This window comes from Epinephelus moara, chromosome 1 (genome assembly GCF_006386435.1).
Source record: "Epinephelus moara isolate mb chromosome 1, YSFRI_EMoa_1.0, whole genome shotgun sequence".
In the NCBI taxonomy this organism is placed as follows: domain Eukaryota; kingdom Metazoa; phylum Chordata; class Actinopteri; order Perciformes; family Serranidae; genus Epinephelus; species Epinephelus moara.
Genome location: NC_065506.1, coordinates 19,313,371 through 19,326,805, shown reverse-complemented (window position 1 = coordinate 19,326,805; position 13,435 = coordinate 19,313,371). Strand labels below are relative to the sequence as shown.

The 13,435-nt window shown below is 42.0% G+C and overlaps 1 protein-coding gene across 3 annotated transcripts in view; it reads left to right on the top strand.

Annotated features, from left to right (window-relative positions):
* Positions 1–13,435, top strand: part of LOC126389817 (MAM domain-containing glycosylphosphatidylinositol anchor protein 1) — a 234,891-nt gene that overhangs the window by 215,462 nt on the left and 5,994 nt on the right. For 2 of the 3 annotated variants that reach the window (XM_050043756.1, XM_050043738.1), the window contains exon 17: positions 3,231–3,348. In XM_050043756.1, coding sequence (XP_049899713.1) covers positions 3,231–3,348 — 118 coding nt within the window. The remainder of the gene's footprint in view (positions 1–3,230; positions 3,349–13,435) is intronic. The other variant, XM_050043748.1, reaches the window with a different exon arrangement.

Sequence of the window (13,435 nt, the reverse complement as noted above, 5' to 3'; positions counted from 1 at the left end):
CAGTAAAAATACACTGAATGAAACAGTCCCACATTTAAAAAAAATCAGTGTGTTTTTTCCAATGCTCAAGGGGCCTCTAACTACGGTGGCTGATTCGAAAACACGGATGGCCATTTTTAGAGCCAGTGTTTGGTTCATCCATTCTGGGTTACTGTAGAAAAATGGCGCTGAACGTGGCAAACTCAGTAGATGATGACCCACTCCCTGTTTGGATATAAACAGCTCTTACTTATGAAGAGAAAACACAGATATTCTGATTTTAAGGTGATACCCCTAAATCCAACACACTGGACCTTTAAGAGCAGCATTCTTTGGTATTCTACTTCTGGTACTGGCTATACAAAAATAATGAAATACCGCACTTTATATACATGATCTTTTTAACTAAAATATATCTGACAGATATTAGTTGTCAGTATTGGTCCTGAAATTTTCCATGACCCTGTGTCATGTAACCTTGTCACTCCCATGGTTGAGAAACTTAAGATATACTTCACCTCAGCACAGTGCCCAGCAGTGATGTTTAAGTGAGAGGCACTGCTGGCACTCGCCACTCACACTTCAGCTTCATCTGTCAGCAGTGAACATTCAGCGAAAGGTCACAGGCCTGTTTCCCTGAGCCTTTCCAGAAAAAAATAAACACTAGGAATCATTGTGTTGCCATCCTGCATTGCATGGCAGGATATTGCATTGCTTTGTGTTGTGCCATTCTGTTTGATATCTTAATCCTTTTTCTTGAATTATTATGCTCGGTGCGATCGTGTTGTTATGTAGGAGGTCGGTTATTTGTGCTGTTGTTCTGCATATTTGTGTGTCAAGGCTGGTGTTATAGACTCTGGGCTTCCTTTTCCCAATTATTTTTCTCATCCTGTCTAATTATACAACAATCTGGTGTCTGTGCTTCGACTCGTTTAATGCAGTCGTGCTTGCGGCTGCACAGAGGCAGGCATGCATAGCTCCAGGTAAGTGCCACTGTAGGTGTGTTTGTTGTTGCCTACAGGGATCCCGTCATGTGCTACACTGGTTCTATTAGTGACAAGAGTTTACGCAGAGAATAGGACTTGAAGAAAGCACATAAATAAAACAAAATGTTAAACACAGCCACACACTGAAGATTCAGCACTGTGGCGTTTATAAATTAGACGACCATGGCCTTTTGACCAATTAGTTTCTTCCCTCTACCCCATAATTTCCCTCACAGCTACCCTCAGCCTAGTAATTCAAATAACCCTTTTGCACAAATGAGCCGACCAGCTAAACCCATTCAGCCTGTGCTGCTGCACCTCCTTTATTTCTCCCTCCATACCACCCAATCAGTTTCAAGGTTCTCCTAATTATTTTTATTTATTCATTCAAAGAAGATCTCTGGCTCGGGGCTACATTGGAAAGCAAGTGGGAAAGAGGTGGAACTGCTTTTGTGTTTCTCTCCCCTTTATGAATGTAACTGATTGAGCTCTCTATTTGGAGGACAGTTCGGGACACAGAGAAACAGCAGCAAATTATTAAGGCTACTTGTGTATATGCACATCTGCAAGTTTGTTGGGGGTTAGAAGAAGAGTTAGGGCGTGCCCTGTAGTGTGTGCTGATTACTGCGGAAGAGGTCGCACAGGCAGACGAAAAATATTTGTCGATTCTTGAGGAAGAGCGATCATAACGGAGCAGGAGGTTGAGCCAACTAGGAACATTTAAAGAATTATCAATTTCCACCATCCTTTTTTTATTCACCTTTAACTTGGCTTTTCAAGATTACGCTGCAGAGGTGAGCTGGAGAAATTACTTCACATGCACACAGCCATGCTGCTCCTTGTCCGTGGCAATGAATAGGTTATAGGTATCTGCCCTGTGAATTTCTGTTTGATATGTCAAACTGACATCGCTGTTTGGCACCAACAGCAACACTTGCAGATTAAAACACAGGTAATAGAGTGCCCATGCAGTGCAAGATGGTTACCGTGGTGTTTGCTCCGCCATTCTCCACCTTTTATTGACTCAGATCATGAAGTTGGGTCAGATTGTCTCCTTGGCGTGTCAGAACTGGGTTAAGTGAACCCCCACTTCGTATAGCAGCTTGATATATTTACACACAAATTGATGGCAGGTCCATTCTGCTTGTTTATACTGTAAATACTCTGTTGATAATCTGGCAGGTCACATTGGTCTTAACAGATGGAGATCTTAAAGGGTGGCCAGTCATGCATATTTGGCGCCCCTCCATGCATGCACCTGCTCCCTCTCTGTTATGTACTGTATGTATACAGACATGTATGCAGGCAGTGTTTCCAGCAGCATCATATTCATACACACAGTCACACATGCTCCCGTATACGTCTGGAATAGCTTGAAGGGTTAAGTGCCTTGCTCAGGGGCTGAATGGCAGATGAAAACACTGCTATATGTGCCAGCCCACGCACCGTTTTCAGAATCCAGCGCATTTCTGTAGAAACCACTTAACAGATCAAATGAGCCATTATTACTGTAGGATTGAAAATCCCTCAGACATCATTACACAGCGAGCACTTCGGCTATCATATATTAAATTAAACATTACAAAGCTCCAAAGTCTGCAGTTAAAGCCAATAACAACTACAGTCGTGAGAGTTGCCTTGTTGTTATTTCAGAGCAACAAAGTTTCCTTGTTTATTTGCTTTTTCCCTCCCCATATTCCACACAGAATACGCTTGGTTTTTGATTAGCTGGGTGCCTTGGTACACCACAGTAATTAGGCTGTCAGTCAAAACCAGATGGCTGGTGGCTAAGATGGGGAAGTCGCCTGGAAAGTTTTCAGATGACTCTCCTGTTTGGTTTTGTTGTTGTGAGTCCACAAATGATTATGGGATAAGAACGCAACTTCTAAATACTTAATACCGAAGAGTACTGCATATTGTTATCTCTGCTGTTTGTTTAATTAATGTTTCAGCATAATCACAAATGCATTGCCATTTAATTCATTCATTTGACCAGTCTGAGATCTTTTATGCTCAATCTGAATTGAAAGAGTCTCATTATTACACTTCCTTTTTATTTAGATGTTAAAATATATGGAAAACATTGTTATCTTATTTACTTGCTGTAAGAACTGTTACTTAGACAGAAATCCTCATTGGTTACGTTTGAATCAAGTTTGTTTGAGCAGTGCAGCGGCTGTGTTTTTGCCTCACCTGATACACAATATATTGTATATACTTTACTCACCCAGCATCCTTCTGTCTTTTTGTGTCTTCCCTAAACAGATTGTGTTTGAAGGAATTCGAGGCCCGAGCTTCGAGGGGGATATTGCCATTGATGATGTGTCCATCACCATTGGGAAGTGCAAGCAGGAGAACACTGTAGCCAGCGCAGGTAAGACAGGTAAGATAGACATAAACACCCAGAGAAACACAAAGAAGCATCTGTGATTAAATATTCCCCCCTCATTCCTTGCCCATGTGTGCGGGCGCAGTAGGAGGAACTGAAATAAGGAAGGCAATATGATTCGGAAACGTCTAAAAAGTGTTGATAGCTTTCTGTTTTCAGCTGATGTGCCCATAAAGAACTTGCTAAGAAGCTGAAACAGAGTCAGTAGGTTATTTGAGGGGTAAAAGGAGAGACACCATCCCACTTGTAAGCGAAATGGCCAAAATTTGTCGCCCTTGTTGGCCTGCAATCCCTTTCTTTCCCCTGGTTGTGGAACCATATGCCGTTCTATCTGGACTGAAACCTTTAATTGATAAATTATAAAGAATTATTAAATTTTGACCTAGTGTTTCTATTTTAACTGGCACAGCATTTGTGTCACTGGTTTAAGAGACAAGGAAACTCACAGATCAATTGACCTACGGCTAAGCCACACCCCCCTACACTCACTCGGACAAAATATCAACATTCAGTGACCGGGCGCTATGGCAGGTGTCACAGTAGACGGCATTTCGCAGGAGGCAATTGATGTTTTTTGGGGACATAACGATAAGATGTCATTGAGAAGTAACCAAAAGGGCCTAAACTACACACTGGAGGGACATATTCATCATTTTATTGTTGACAAGGTCGATGAAAAGCTTAAATTACAAGCCACAATTTACAGGTCACAGTGTACGCTTGTGAACTGCATCTCGCTGCCGTTGCCATCAAAGACAACAAGTTAAAGTGCCACTGAAGTTAAGGTTTTTGGCTCATAATATGAGAAAAGGATAACGGCCTTTTTACCATCTTTACCACGAGTGTCTCTCTGTTAGTTTAGTGCTGCAGTATTTACACTGAATCATTCAGCATAACGTTTGCCTTTGTTATCTCTGTGATTACAGATAAGTTCATGAAGCTAAGCTCCAGAAGTTAACGTTAGCTTAACTAGAGCCCTTTGGACAACAGCTAACAATGATGTACGATCACCAAAGTACAAAACTAGAACAAAATAGGCTAATGAACTCCCAGCGAACAAGGTGACATGATGAACAATGCAGCTAGGAGCTAATGTTAGGCTAACTTTAGCTAACGTTAGCTAGAGATGTTAAAGATAACTTTATATTTCTTTCCAGCAAAGTGACAATTTGTTGCCTCAAACACAATGTTGACTTACCTTAAAACAGATGTAGACATCCTTGTTAATCTTACTCACGTTGAGTTGATGTTGTGGTCTAACCTTACAGCACAACTTTGTCCAAAGGAGACACTTTTCTCCGTTGAGATGTGGTTTAGGAAAGTGTAAAAAATACACCCCGTCGCCCAGCCTCTCAGGATACCTTGTGTCGGGGTTGCATGTACCCCATGCACACCGTTAGACCATTTATAAACTTCAAATCTCAGAAAAAGCTCATAAAACCGAACAAAACTGACTTTCTGTAATGCATTTCAATGAACGTCCAGGCAGAGAATGTCCGAGTATATGGGAATGAAAACTGCAGTTCTTTGAACTTCCACTTGAGGCTCCAGAAGCAAGTCAGTCCCCATAGACCCCCATGTTAAAATGCCCAACTTACAGCCTGGTCCAAAAACTGTTTTGGCCTCAAAAGCTAATTTCTTCCGTTATGAGCACCGTGCAGGGAGGGAATTTTTATATCACTCAATCATTTACATTTTATTAAGGCTTAAAGTTACGCAAAATTAAGGGCGGGCTAGCTTGAGTGACAGACTGTCTGCCGATAGTGTCCTCAGTCTCAGTCAGATGCACCCCTTGCTCCTCCACAACGCCAGCCTCTCAAGCAAATATGGTCATCTCTGGCTCCAAAACACCAAGATGGCAACAGCTGAAATGCCAGATTCGAGGCTTCAGAACCAGAGTCCACAAACCACTGGGTAATGTCACAGGAGCCACATCCATAGTTTTTACAGTTCATGAGTGCGTCTCGAGTGAGTGAGATAAACACACAGGAGAAGAGACAAAAGACAACAATCAGAGAAGTGGGATAAAAGTCGAGTCCGTCCCCCTTGTTAAAAATTAACAAATTGCCCACTAAAGAGAGCTTTGAAAAACTGAGCTGAACTGAAAAGAAATAAATCAAGGGGCAGCAGAGGAGGGAATAAATGTAGAGGCATTTAAAGTATAAAAATGTGGGATGTGTGGGAATATTGCACGGAGAGAAAATGTTGTCAGTGTGGGGGCTGTACGATGACAAGTGGACACCACAGGGCACCGGCATGGAGGCGATTTGGAAGCTTCGTCGTCATTTACGGTCCCTCTTCTGCCTATATCGTTTTATTTACTTCACATTCCCCTCTATCTCTTCATCCTCTATGTTTCCACACCACACCCCCGCTGCCTCCTCCACACCCTCCTTCATTATATCCTGTCTCTTTCCCTCTTACCTTCTGTTCACTGTTATATACCTCTGCTGCACTGCTCCTCATCTTTAAGAGCTTCTGTTATTCAGCCTTTAGAGAGAAAGAGAGAAAGAGAGAGGGAGGAAGTATGTAATGATACGGATTTAAAAAAGAGCATGAGTGAAGGAGAATGACAGAGACGGGAATGTCTGTGCAGCGAGGAAAGGAGTGACTCACCTGGCTCCAATAGGAGCTGGGAGAGTTGTTTTACTCCATACCATAATTTCTCCCCGCCGCTCATGCTGACATGCTCGACAAGTCAAGCCAAGCTATCTGCCCATAAATAGAATACCAGAATAGTATTTTGCTACTTTTAAATACTGTTTGTGACGGTCCACTCTGCCTTGAGGGTGAACTGGGGAGAAAAACAAGTGAGTTACAGAGAATGAGTGCATGTCCATGTAAGCGTGTGGAGAGATACTCAAATAGCCTAAAGGGTAGGGGTGTGGAGTGGAGACAGCGATAGAGAAAAGGTCAAAGACGGAGAGTGACCGAAAGTGTATGTGTGTGTGTGTGTGTGTGTGTGTGTGTGTGTGTGTGTGTGTTTGTGAGAAAGAGCGAGAGAGAGAGGGAACAGGTCCAAGAACTGCAAGAAGAAAGAGAATATGAAACTAAAACCTGCCAGCAGTTTAACTACAGTAAAAGCTGCCCTCTGCCAGCCAAGACTTGCATACAAACACGGATGCACACACACACACACACACACAGCGCATAAACATCATTAAATTCTCATAATAGCCTTCATTGCATTCCCTCTGTCTACAGACATGCACAACAACAGCTAGTTGGCACCGTTCTCTTATTGCACAGTGCCATTGCTGTTAGGTGAAATGAGGACACTTAAACTGTGAAACTGAACAAGAATCAAACGTGTATTGTACCATGTAATGGCCATTACTGTGGTACAATACACAACTGATCTTTTAACCATTGTTCCGCCAGTTAATTTGTATTTCATGTTGTCTTGGCATCGGCCTCTGTATAGTGGACTCACTTTTACTGGAAATTAATCTTACATTTTACAGCCTTTAAGTTTGTATGATAATTGGCCTATTTGTTAAGCACAAATTGAGTGACTAATGTTGAGAAGAAGAACATTGTGTCACATCGGCGCTACCAAGGCTGTCCAATTTCAAAGGCTTGTTCAAATGCGGTTGAGTAATGCAGCCTTCTTTCCCAGAATTTGCAGGATGCAATGGACAAATCCTTCATGGCCCAGCCTATCCCAAGATGCATTGCACACGGGTAACAATTTTATATTAAGTTAAGTTAATTAACAGTTGTAAATAGCTACAGGTTAACATAACTATTAGTTTAAGCACACAGCTTAAACGATCTTGATTTGATAAGTTTACCTGAAAACAGTCCTCCATCAGCCTGATATATATCAAATGGCAGAGTCTTCAGTGGAGAATCATCTCCTCAAGTGTTCAATTAAAAAAAAATACATAATAAGAATCTCTGGGTCCATGATTTAGGGCAAACTAACTTATAGCTTACTCTTTCTTTCGCCAAGTGCAGCTGGTTGCTAGGTAACAGGAACGCCAATGGGTCGGGGCGAGAACAACTGGTGATGCAACCAGCAAATCCTTCGCAGACCAGACCGTCCTATTTCGCATCCTTCAAAGGCTGCAGCCCCTGAACTGAGACACGGCTATAGTCCAACATGGGGAATGACCTTGCCATCTGTACAGCATACTGCACCCTCAATTTGGAAAGAGAACTCCCATACATACCTTTTAATGGAATGCAAAGGGAAAAAGCTCAGGTAGAACAACAGAGAAGGGATCCACTTCCAGGAAGGATAGACATGCAGTTTGTCATGTGCACAGAGTTTTAGTACAAAAGGTTTCATGCAGCAACATGGTTTTATTGTTAGGATCTACTACAAAGACAACATTAGAGCCATGGAAACAACACAAAACAGCATAAATGCGAAAGTGAATTATTAAAACCCTGCTTTTACCTACTTCTTCTTCTTCTGCAACCCCCAGTTGTGAGACGTCTGCGTATGTGTGCGATCTTGCACATGTGCATGTAAAGGAACTGGCGGATGGAGTGAATAATGGATGAAGGTGTAAACAGGAAGAGGAAAGCTCTTGAGCTCTCTGCGCGTGCGCGTGCGCGTGCGCGTGCGCACGCGTGTCCTGCGGTTTTGTGAAGGCAGAGACATACAGTGCAGACAGATGGGTTATTATCAGGCAGGCGACTGAAGAGTCTTTGCCACCGAAAGAAACACAAATGCGTCTGTCTTGAGTACAGATTTTGCCACCATGGAGTTTGTGAGGTAAAGTGAGGATTAGAGACGGATTAAACTCAACTCGTGATTGAAAGGTATGATGAAATCAAAATGAATATGAGTTCAAGGAAAATGCAAAGTCACTTAGAGCATACCACAAATTACACTTAATACGGACTCTAATACAGAAGAGGAAGGAGCCTTATAAGGTCACTTCCCATGGGTTAGGCTGTCTTTATACAAGTACAGGTGGATAGATAGATAGATAGACAGACAGACAGACAGACAGACAGACAGATAGATAGATAGATAGATAGATAGATAGATAGATAGATAAGCTAATTAAGTGACAAATAGCTTAAAACAGACACGCATGGTGAGATAGTGCTTTTGAATACACAAGTACAAAGCCACAAATAACATCAATAGAAGCTTTGATCAATAAACTGTCATATGGCTAGGTGTGTGTGTGTGTGTGTGTGTGTGTGTGTGTGTGTGAGAGAGAGAGAGAGAGAGAGAGAGAAAGAGAGAGAAAGAGAATCAGTGTGTTTCTGATCCAGAGTGCACAGTATGACACTTTGCTGCTACTTCCAGCGTGTCACAGGATGTAGACACAGAGTAGGTGAGCCTGGCAGCATCACCCAGCCGACACATTGAATGTGTCACACGAACACACACACACACACACACACACACACTGCATACAAACTCACTTACACATGTACGTGTGCATCCATGTTTTCAGATTAACTATATATGAAAGCACATATACTATATGCACAAGGATGCTCACAAATATTTGACAGCTGCAGTATATGCATTCTTACACTCATGCACACACGCTGACTCCAGGTTAACACACGGGGGGACTGGTATCCTACAGTCCTCCACAAATAAAGTATGGTGCCTCTGACATGTTTGATGCAACTCCACCTGCATAAATCACAGAGCTCTACCTGGCTCAGCTGTGTGTGTTCAGAGAAGAGGTGGTGGAAAGTGAGCTTGTCTGTTTTACGTTTTACTGCATTGTCTTTTCTCCAATGAAGGAGTTTCCTCCTTATTTCTTCGTTGCTCTTCCATCACGTGGCTCTCATGCATCATATGGTGGGAACTTAATAAATATGTGAAACCAGGAGTCATACAAAATTAATTCAAAACTTGCTAAAAGGAGCACTATATGATATTCAGAGCATTAATATAGCAGCCAACAACTACTGGCTATGTAAAGATGTAGTGGAGTATTGGTAAAGTCATGCTACCTTTGTGTGTGATGTCACCTGAGCTTCTCTGTTTTTCTGTTGTGGTAGACGATCTGGCTGAGCATGCATGTTAGTGCATGTGAGTCCTGTGTGTGTATCCCATAGTAGGTCAAAAATAAATGAACAAATCTTTTTGAATATGCACCGGGTCAGCCTGTCCAACATCCGAGTGCTCATGAATCCCTCCTTCCACTGGCAGTTACTGTAGGGTATCGCTCACACTGCCTGTGAGTGAACAAGATGCGATTGAATCGGACTACAGTTCAGACAGCCTAGCAGCTACACTTTTGAACTAGTGAGTGAAACATTCTCTTTAGGTGGGACGTATTCTGCTTGCCCAGGAAGAATGACAAATCGATTGCGGTCAGATTATATTTTTATGAATTAAATAACATATAGATAGCTTAGCAAGAGTTAGATGTTTTACTGTACGCTATAAAAACATAATTATTTATCAGTTTTTACCCCATGTTGCTTGGAATACCTGACGAGAATAGTTATATTCCATAAATAGCATTAGAGCGGTCAGCTTGCTACTTAAACCTGTTAGATGTCGTGTTGTCTCAGGAAAAAGACCGACTGGAGGCAGAGGAAAACACAAACAAACCAAGAGCGTAATTCACCGCATTTTGTGATTTTTTTTTTCTGCAAGCTGCAGACACTGATACAATCCTGGGCTGTAGGTAGAGGAACTTGAAGTCACAGATACAGAGGAGGATGGTGTTTCTATGGAGCCCGCTACGTTAATGGTTGAAAGAATTACACTGGTTTGTGAGATGAAAGAAGTGTCGTCTTCTCTTTTTTCTATAATCCGCACAGTAGGGTGTTTGTAAATGAACAAGGGCCATTTAATTTGGACTCTCGTCAAGACCTCCACAAGCCAAGGCCAATGGTGCATTCATGTGCTCCTTGGATGGTTCTTCCAGGTTTAGTATGTTAAAGGGAAATTTCGGTTTATTTCAACCTGTCTCCTATCGTCCTAAATTTGTTTCAAGTGACTAGTGACATAAAAATCATAGTTAGTATGTTAGCCTAGATACAGCCGTAGCGTCAGACCTGTTAAAACGTAAGTGAACGGGCATACCTTCAAGTGCAAAGTTAGTCCACTAAACAAGCTTTTTTTTCCACAAAGACCGCCTCATATCGTTAGGATAAATGTCAGAGAACACATAGAAAACGACATGTAAACATGTTGTCTTACCTTACCGGTGTGCTGCCATGTTTGTTTACCATCTAGCTCTGCTTTCCAAAGCGCGGCCGAAATATCGCGAGAACAAGCAGCGATCTCATACCGTGCCTGAAATCTCGCGAGAACAAGCAGCAACAGCTGGAAGGCAGAACCGGACAGTAGCCTGAAAAGTTCATTCATTTATTTTATGAAAGATTTATAGAATAATGGCTGACTTTTTGCCAGACTTCGACTTTGTGGAGGAGGAATTTGATTTTGCAGAGTTTGATGGCCGCCCTTATTTATTTGAGCCAGAATACACTGACGAAGAGCTTCGTGAAATTGAAGAACGGAGGAGGAGAGAGAGAGAGGCGCAACAGGTAGAGGACGAGAGAGGAGGAATGGCTGCTGCAAGGCTGCGTAGCTCTGGAGATTGGTGGTGTACCTGTGAATGCTGTGCCCCAGTGCCCACAGAAGAGGAATGCCTCTGTTGCAAGGAATGGGAGCGGTTGCAGCCTTATTTTCAAGGTCTGGATGTGACTGAGGACGAGACACCTCCACCTGGAGTAACGTTAGTATCCAGCTGGGCTTTATCTAGAGCTGGCGAGATATATTTCGGCTGCGCTTTGGAAAGCAGAGCTAGATGGTAAACAAACATGGCACCACAGCGGTAAGGTAAGGCAACACGTTTACATGTCGTTTTCTATATGTTCTCTGACATTTATCCTAACGATATGAGGCGGTCTTTGTGGAAAAAAAGATTGTTTAGTGGACTAACTTTGCACTTGAAGTATGCCCTTTCACCTACGTTTTAACAGGTCTGACGCTACTATGCGCCCCGGCTGTATCTAGGCTAATGGCTAACATGCTAACTATTATTTTTATATCACTAGTCACTTGAAACAAATTTAGGACGATAGGAGACAGGTTGAAATAAACCGAAATTTCCCTTTAATGAGGTTTAAGTTGTAATGTGGAAACAACATGGACGCTATAAAGAGGATGTGTTGTATTTTATTGCTCAGGGCATTTAAACAACACGTTAATAATACAGAGCACATCAGGTGAGCCACGAAAAATGCTGGGAGACAAATTTTTTCAGATTTTTATGACACCAGTGAATGCAGCATAAGGCTGCTGAGGTAACTTGCCCTCAAAGAGGCTTACATGGTCTACATGGGATGTGGAAATGCATTAAAATGAACATAAGCTTTATTGATGTAAACTTACAGTATTTTAAATTGAATTGCTGCCATATCTTGCAAAATGTATCATAAGGTTTGGAAGGTTCAATAAATTTACCTGTATCAACTTGGAGGGAACTACATGGGAACTGTAAAATGAAAAAAAAACAAAAAAAAACACCCATCACTAGTATCCCACTAATCGCTCTGCACTGCACTCATAAGAATACAGCTGATTCTGGGACGGCATTGTTGCAGAAGTGAAGCAGCCACCCTCTGGTTTCCCCCATTGGCTCTGTCAGCACAGAAGCTGTTGTTAGTACTATTTGCTCAGTTAGCACCGTTAGCTGCTAGCCGCCAGCTCAGCTACCTCCATGTTGAGAGCTGTGTGCACACAACCTCTGAATCATACCGTAGATTCACTCTGAATATTGTCTAGAGCTCCTTTAATGTATTTTATTAATAGAAGTAGCACAGCAGGATCTAATTGGCATTGACACTGACAGTCTCTGTAGTAATTTTAAAAGTTTAACTTCCTGTGATCATAAAGAGACTGTTAGCTGAAGAGACAATCATTTTCTTGTTGGTTGCAGCACAAGTGCAGCACAAAGAAGCAGGTTTAGAAGCTCTGATTTATGTGAGTGGATTAAAATGCCTGTACACCATCTTTACTGTGACACACATGAAACCACCCACCACACACACGTATACTTACACACACAAATGGTATACAGCCATAGTAATCCATTATATCATCCATGTATAGACCTGTATCACTTACTCGCAATCACTGAAATAAACAATCCTACTCCCTACATGACTTCGCATAGAGAGAGGCGATAGGATGGGTTGAGAGAGAAAAACAGATAGATAGAGAGATGTAAAACACCATGTTCCACTTCAATCTGTTGCCTGCAAACTATATCGTAGGAATCTTTGTGTATATGTGTGTGGGAGTGTGTGTGTCTGCTGCGTACGGATCAAAGCTTTATTATAAATATTGATTTTCTGCCTGGAGGATGGACCCTTGATATGAAATCATATTGATCTTTTTAATACAATACCTACTTCTTATTTATGAAAGTGTCTTTGAGCAGCATGCATGCTGCTTAATTTGTTGCTGCATTTTTGTGATGCTGTGCATACAGTAAAAGAGAGAGTGCGCGTGAGAGTGAGTATGTATGGCAAAGAAGGGAAGGAGTGTATTTTTGTACTGTACACTGCTCCTGTGTGGGACTGTAAGATTTTCACAGAAAAGAAAATAAATAGGAAATCTGAGATGATCTGAAGTCTTATCAGCGGAAGGGTTCTGAACAACCAAATCACACCTCATAGAAGATGTGTGTGCTTCATCTCCTGACTGCGCACAAACAATAACAACGTGCAGGGGGGGGGGAAGAATCGAAGGAAAACAATCCATCACATATTGGTGATGATGACATCAATTGCAACTTCTTTTTCTCATTAAAATCTCAAAGCTGTCATGACGAAGAGTAGAATCTCAATGGTGAATCTCTCTGTTTCTTTCACTTGTTTACTCATCCGCCCCCTCGTTCTTGGCTCTGTCTCTTTCCCCATCCTTCTTCTCCACTCAACTCTTTCTTTCTTCCCTGACAGTCTCTTTCCTCCACGTGAGATCATAAAACACAGATCCATTTTTCTACAACCCTCCTCCTGCTTTCAACATCGGTAACACGGTTTGGTATTGTTCAAAAGATGCTCCTCGTTACACAAAAGAAAAGTGTAAACTCGCTGCCACACCAGGGCTTTTTCATTTCACATGCCTCTGCAG